Here is a 7,401-nt window from a genome sequence, read left to right as displayed (position 1 = left end):
ACCTTTGGCTTTTAACCCACTTTTTCTTCATGTTGTTAGGATGAGTCACTCTCACCGCTGCGGCCTGGGTTTAATCCCCGGTCAGGGAACCAACCCCAGCCACTCTTAGTGCCGGTTCCAAGCCCGGATAAATTAAGAGGGTCGCGTTAGGAAGGGCATCCAGCATAAAAACATGGGCCAAATCAAACATGCGAATGATTCGCTGTGGCGCCCCCTAATGGGAGAAGCCGGAAGAAAGTTTTACAAAATGAAAGAAAATACTGTACATGTTCTTTCATAGTTTGCATTAATGTACAATGTTTAAACGGACAATAAAAAAAAAAAAACACTGAAGAGAAGGTGTGTGTGTGTGTGTGTGTGTGTGTGTGTGTGTGTGTGTGTATATATGTATATATATATATATATATTATTATATACACATACACACACCCTCTCCTTTAGTGTTTTTTATTTTTCTTTTCAACATTGTACATTATATACATATTGTAGTCTATTGCTGACCAATGGTTAAATTGATTGTTTAGAAATGTTATACTGCATAAAAATAGTTTGTTTATCTTGTTTTTTTGCATAATGACAAGTAGTTAAAAAAATGCTGGCTACAAATGGTTTAAAATAGTTTCTCTAATATATAAAGGTTTACAACAGTTGTGTATCTGATATGAAGTTTTTTTGGTGTTGTTTGAACTTTACTCTGTAATAGCTGACTGTAGTGAATGGTTTGCTTCTTAAATAATCATTAATGTAACAGAATGACTGTGTAAAGATTGTCCTAAAATCTGGTGGGTTTTTTTCCACCAATATCTTGTGACACTGTGACACTTGATATTCGCTCTTCACTGAGTGTGTGCATAATGAAAAGTAAAGGATGTAATCAGTTTGGTGAAAACATAATAATGTATTTTTTGCATTTGTGAAGAAACTTTTATTGTAATTGGACAGAATCTGTTGATGAACAACAAACAAACCTTCATGCTGTAATGCATGCTGGGAGTTTCGTACTATTCTGGTTTCTTAATAGTTACTTGTGCTGATTCTGTGTGTGTTTGTGTGTAAGTGTGTGTGTGTGTGTGTGTGTGTGTGTGTGTGTGTGTGTGTGTGTGTGTGTGTGTGTGTGTGTGTGTGTGTGTGTGTGTGTGTGTGTGTGTGTGTGTGTGTGTGTGCAAGCAAAATCCTCAGGTTTTTTTTGGAGAGTCATATTATTATTAATTAATAATAATGGCCATACAATTAAAGATTTTATGCTGATTAAGATTAGTAAATAAGGTCATTAAATGATGATGATTATGATGATTATAATTATTACATCACTATCAATAGTTAAACAAAACCACAAATTTCTCCTTGTCATAACAAATGTGCTTTATAAACACAGATACAACAGCCAGAATAAATAAATAAGCCCAAATAAAGCAACCACTGATCTCCAGGTCAAACAAAACATTTTTAATCAAATATAAACCTTTGTTAATTATTTAAGTAATTATTTAAAGCAGGTAATGCTGTTTTTTTGGAGTTATTTAATCACCCTCTTTTAATTCAGTTGATTTAATTTGTTTTATAGGAGATTTTACTGTTTTAATGAAATAAACAGCATGTTACTGTCAGAACATTTTTTACAACAATTTTCACAGTGATAGTTTAAAAGACTTCAGTAAACACTAATGTTATTATATTGATGTTTTCTACAGAAATATCTGTGCTCTTGGTTAATATTAATCTGTGAAGGTTTTAATCTCCAGTGGAAGTATAATCTAGTGTGTGAACCTTTAATAAAACATCAACAGGCAGGTCATCATGGTCAACGGACACACACCTACAATCTAGAGCAAAGATTTAACACACACTTCAGTCACTAGATGAAACCAACTGACTGGCTGACTAAGAAGTGAGTATATAATCCCCTCAGTCTTTATCTTTTATTTTCACTAGCAAAAGTGTTCTATGGGTCAGTAGAGTTTAGAAACATTTTAGAAAAGATTGTGCAGGTCCACAGTCTTGTTCCTGACATCCTTTGACTGCTCTTTGGACTTTCCCATGGTGGTGGAGAGGTTTGAATAGAAGAGGTTGATCCTGTGACTGGTGTCTTTTAAACACATAATGAGTTGATATTAGTAAAACTTTCTTATAGGTTCAGGTCTAATTTGGGTGTGTGAGATTTAGAAATCTTGCTGGTTGGTATGAGATCAAATACTTATTTCACTCCATCAAATACAAATACATTTTTATTTATGGATTTTTTTTGTTTTGGATCTGTTGAAATAAACCTGCATTAACATTCTAGACTGTCTATTTTTTTGTAAGGGGGTAAACTTACAGCAGAGTCTATCAGCAGAGTATCAAATAATTATTTCCCCAACTGTTGCTGTCCTGAATAAGCAGACAAGCAAGCTTGCAGACAATAGGTGCAGTTCCAGTTAAGATAAACACATCTTCCTGACATTGTTAAAAGTGAGTGCAGAGTTATTTAAAGCATTTCCATGTTCCAGCAATTGTGTCAATATTTAATCATATTTACTTTGTGCTTTTATATTGCAAGTGGATATAGAATGTGTGATGGAAACAGAAAGGATTCTGAAGTTTCAGTTTTTGTAGTATGAAGTAGTTTGTTGTATCAGACTGAGAATAGAGCCTTTGCAATTGGGGGAAAAATTTAAAGAAAATACACCTCACTTGTTTTTCAACAAGACATATTACTACATTACAAGCATGAACTTATTCTAAGTTGAGCCACTGACAATAACACCAAATATCTTTGAAGGTGTAGATCGGGTTTTGGAATTTTCACTTCTGAGAACCACATTACCACAACAAAAAATGTATTTTGTGTCTTCCAATTCTATATGGTCTGTTACCTATTTTGAGCATGAGTATAGTTTATTTCTAAACGCACTACTCGTGCTAATGTGTTGTCGAATCGAGGGGTTAGCAGTCTGCTTACTTTTTGTACAGAGATGGAAACAACAACTCAGAACTTCCACATTTATCATGGCTAGATATCACAATGACAACTGGAATCTATTGACAATAAAAATGGGTTCTCTGGATGGAAAATTAACAAATTAATGAATAGATGATTGAAGACTAAGAGTTTCCTGGCTGAAAAGTTATAAAGTAAACCATAGGGGACTAAAAATTCACCAAGACTTCTAATAATTCACTATTTTTTGTCTGAGGAGGGTTGTTTTTGGTGTATATAACTTACTTACCTATAAACCTCCCTTTTCTATACTATTTATCTATTAGAGACTCCAGATTCATAGATCAAGAACATGTCCCTTATTACACACATCTTAGCCTGCCTGTTTGGAATGGGCTCCTGGGTGACCATTTGTGGGCTATGGGTTGAATTGCCCCTTATTGTCCCTCGGGTGCCTGAAGGCTGGTACCTTCCCTCCTATCTCTCCATCCTGACCCAGATTGCAAATGTTGGACCTTTGTTTGTTACACTGATGCACCGATTCCACCCGGGAAAGCTGAATGAAACCGCTGTGATTTACTTCATTGTGAGTTTCGGGACCCTCTCAAGCCTCCTCTTAGCTTTCTTTTGGAAGGAGACTGTTGTGGTTCAAGGAGTGGAGTGCAGCTTTTATCTTCTGATCCTGACCTTCTTTATCTCCACTGTGGACTGCACATCGTCTGTGACTTTTCTCCCGTTTATGATGCAGCTCAAGCCACAGTATCTCACCACTTATTATGTGGGTGAAGGTCTGAGTGGGCTAATCCCTGCTTTAGTGGCTCTGATTCAAGGAGTAGGCATCATGCATTGTGTCAACAGCACCCAAAACTTCAATCCTAATAAAACAATAAATGGGTCTTTGGACTTGACTAGTTATTTAATACCACACTACTTACCAGCCAATTTCTCAGCTAAGGCTTTCTTTTTATTCCTGGCAGCCATGATGTTTGTTTGTTTGGTAGCCTTCCTTCTTTTGAACAAGCTCCCGGTAGTGGCTAAAGAGCACTCCGTCAGCCTCAAATACAAAGGCGCTATCAGAAATCTGGATTTTGCAAAGAAAAAGAAGAAAAGTTCCGAACAGAAACCCATGATAAATTCCACAAATATCATCCAGAGGTTCAGTGGGATGTTTGGAAAGGGAACCTACAGCTGGGCACAAATTGTATACATTTTCATAATCCTGGCCTGGGTGAATGCTCTGACCAATTCAGTGCTACTGTCTGTTCAGTCCTACTCATGTCTGCCCTATGGAAACAACACGTATCATTGGTCTGCCACTATTGCCTCACTGGCAAACCCACTGGCCTGCTTCATTGCCATGTTTTTTGCTCAAAGGTGAGTGACCACTTTAAAAAGTTTTTTAGTATTTGTTTATGGAAGAGTTTTTGAGCTCATAACTTCTATCTACATAAATGTCCAGAATCTAACACTAAAGCCTTAAGTCTAAATACTTTCCATATTTAAAGGTCATTGTTGTTGATGGGGTATCTGACTGCTTTTGGCTCTGTGATTGGTGTTTATATCATGACCATGGCAGTGCTGAGTCCCTGTCCATTGCTGGTCAACCACATTTTTGGAGCCATCCTGATGGTAAGTTATGTCTTCCATGAAGTAGACTTGAAACTAAAGTACTAAAGTCAGGTTCAACTCTACCTCATCTACAAACATTCCTGAACTGAAATGTGTTTCTGATTTGCAAATATTTTAATAAGATATTCAAATCTGATTAGTGAAAATGAAGAAAATAACTTTTTTCATCATCATTCTCTGTCTCACTGCCTGAGGTAAAAGTCATCTCCATCATTCTGACCTTGGCGTCATTGCTGTCTCATCACTTTGCTGATAACTGATAAGTGTTCAGTGGTGAATCAGTGGGAAAATAATCACAGATTTATTTATTCAGTCCTGTTTAACACATTTCTTATGCTAAAGCCCTTACTGTAGTTCTCCAATGGGAGGCTAAAAGAATGTGTATTTACTGTGAGATAATCACACTAGCAAGGTGTTAGCAGTCATACTGGATGCATTACTGTGTTTGATCATCTGGAGACAGCCAAGACAAGGTTCACCATGGTTCAGATGGTAAAAATATCCTGTATGGATATTTCAAAAGGACATTCAGTGGATTTATTTTATTTAACTTTTATTCAGGACAATATGTTTATAAAAGTCACTGTTTAGGGAGAAAGTTTGTATTTTTTTTTTTTTATACTGAATTATTTTCCCAACAGGTGGCCGCTTGGACATTTTTTGTTCTCACTTTGTCCTATGTAAAGGTGATCATTGCTGTGATCTTGCGTGATGAAGGGCACGGCGCTCTCGTGTGGTGTGGTGCAGTAGTGCAGCTGGGTTCACTGATGGGAGCCTTGATAATGTTCCCTTTAGTCAATGTATATGATTTTTTCTCTTCAGGAGACCCATGTAACACCAGGTGCTAATGTCAGAATGCACAATGTGGGACCCGGGATGCTCATGGAAAATAATAATTTACAACATGGAAAACTGATATACAGCATTACATTGTATTTCTTTTTATTAATTTCTCTGGCTGTATAAATAGTTTAAATAGTTACATAAAAAATAATTTTGTACAATATAATCTGCTTTGTAATAGATTTTATCAATAAATTATGTGTTTAGAACATTTGTTATACATGTAAAATATTTATTTAACTTTTTTTCAGTTTATACTTCCACACATACACTTCCACATTCACACACTTACTCACACTCTTACACATTCACACTCACACACACACACACACACACACACACACACACACACACACACACACACACACACACACACACTCTCACACTTACACAATCACACACTTACACACTCACTCACCTCCACACACACACGGATGCCTACCTACCTTTTGTTTAAAAGGATGCCGTATCATGGCCGATCGTGCGCTCTGACCCAAGCTGGGATATGTGAAGCTACTAATAGCACTGTTATTTCTGGGGCATGGCTCTGATGATAACACAGTCAGGGCAGGTTCTGTCAAGCTGGGATATGTGAAGAACAAAAATTACTGTGCTGTTACGTAAATGTGCCAAATAAAGTCTATTCTATTCATGTGTTCTTTTTCTGCTTTGAAATGATTCATTGTGACAAAATGGCCAGTTGGTGGCAATGTCTACATATTTAATATTCCTCTATTCAGATGATTTAGAGTTCAGTTGGTGTTTTAAATGATAAGGTCAAAATGTATGAGGATAATTGTAACTTGTGTAATAAATCCAGCAGAAAGAACTTATTTACTTAGATTTTTCTTACAGTATATTACTAGATAAACAATAAATAAGAAAGAATGAAAGATTCACCTGTCCCAAAGAGAATGGTTAAGTGTGGACAAATACTGTATGTATGGATATTTCTATAATTGTTACTGTATTGAAATTAAGGCTTTATGCTGAATATTGACTCAAGAAGATTTTTTAAGGATTAACTGAAACTCAAGACTTCATTTTGGTGTCAGTTTTAATTTTTGAAGTGGAAAGCTGATCTACATTTTAATATAAAAATCTTTTTATCTATTATATATACAATGGAGCAATCTACTCTATATATACGCTACATGTCTTCTTCTTCATAATAACAATGATCATCATCATCCTCATCCTCCTCAAACTAAGCAGGAAACAAGGCCATACTGCTGATCCTGATACAAGCTACTAATAGCACTGTTATTTCTGGGGCATGGCTCTGATGATAACACAGTCAGGGCAGGTTCTGTCACCATGGCGTGGGACAGTGGGGATTCATGCCAATGGAAAATATGCCTTCGGTCCTAGCAGCTGTCACAGGAGTCTTGGCACAGAGCTGGAGCTCAACAGCTGTTTTTCTGCTACTGCACTTCTCCTAATCTCTCTCTCCTGGATCTTTGGGGATCAGATGTTTCTCTCCTACTGCACAATAATGACACATTAGTTTGCCATGAGATGGCACAGTAGTGATAGAGGAGTTCTGGCACTTTCTCGAGGGGACGGGAGCTGGATTTTCTTTTTCCCCCAATGTTTGTTCTTATAGTTATTGTGTTGTACATTGTGTGTGCTTGTGTATGTTTGCAACCAGAAGCTGAAGTTTATGTGGGAAACTCTTTACAAAATCTTTTTAGGAACAGGTTTAAGGTAACGGGGTTCAGATGGTACAAAAAGGAGGGTGGAAATAAATATTAATAATAGTAATAGTACCACAGTGCTGTTGACGTCTCCAGAATAATTGGTTAGTAGATATTGGCGAATGTCCTGCAGCTTGGACAAAGCTGTAATATAAACAACTATACTGGCCTCCTTTTGCCTGCATCCGATTTAAAACACTAATAGTCACCTACAAAATTTAAAACAGCCCAGCACCTTCAGCCTCACCGTTCTAATCTCACCCTGTGCTGCACCGTGCTTTTGTCATCAACTGGTCCCACCATCTCTCTGGG

General features: G+C 36.8%; 1 protein-coding gene and 1 long non-coding RNA gene across 3 annotated transcripts; both read left to right on the top strand.

Annotated features, from left to right (window-relative positions):
* Positions 1–419: 419 nt before the first annotated feature.
* On the top strand, positions 420–877 carry LOC310716589. The gene is made up of 2 exons (XR_014530641.1): positions 420–547; positions 620–877. It is a non-coding gene; the product is annotated as an uncharacterized lncRNA (long non-coding RNA).
* Positions 878–1,562: 685 nt separating this feature from the next.
* slc52a3-2a (solute carrier family 52 member 3-2a) lies at positions 1,563–5,491 on the top strand. 2 transcript variants are annotated; one of them, XM_083523741.1, is made up of 4 exons: positions 1,563–1,888; positions 3,247–4,294; positions 4,426–4,549; positions 5,191–5,491. In XM_083523741.1, exons 2-4 carry the CDS (start codon positions 3,273–3,275, stop codon positions 5,395–5,397), a joined length of 1,353 nt encoding a protein of 450 aa, XP_083379867.1. In that variant the 5' UTR covers positions 1,563–1,888; positions 3,247–3,272; the 3' UTR covers positions 5,398–5,491. The 2 variants fall into 2 exon arrangements, with proteins under 2 accessions (XP_083379867.1, XP_083379868.1); XM_083523742.1 differs by lacking the exon at positions 1,563–1,888 and having other exon boundaries at positions 1,895–4,294.
* The last annotated feature ends 1,910 nt before the right edge of the window (positions 5,492–7,401 follow it).

The sequence above is a fragment of the Silurus aristotelis genome (assembly GCF_946808225.1).
Source record: "Silurus aristotelis genome assembly, chromosome: 21".
Classification (NCBI taxonomy): domain Eukaryota; kingdom Metazoa; phylum Chordata; class Actinopteri; order Siluriformes; family Siluridae; genus Silurus; species Silurus aristotelis.
This window is presented reverse-complemented; position numbering and strand designations above follow the sequence as displayed.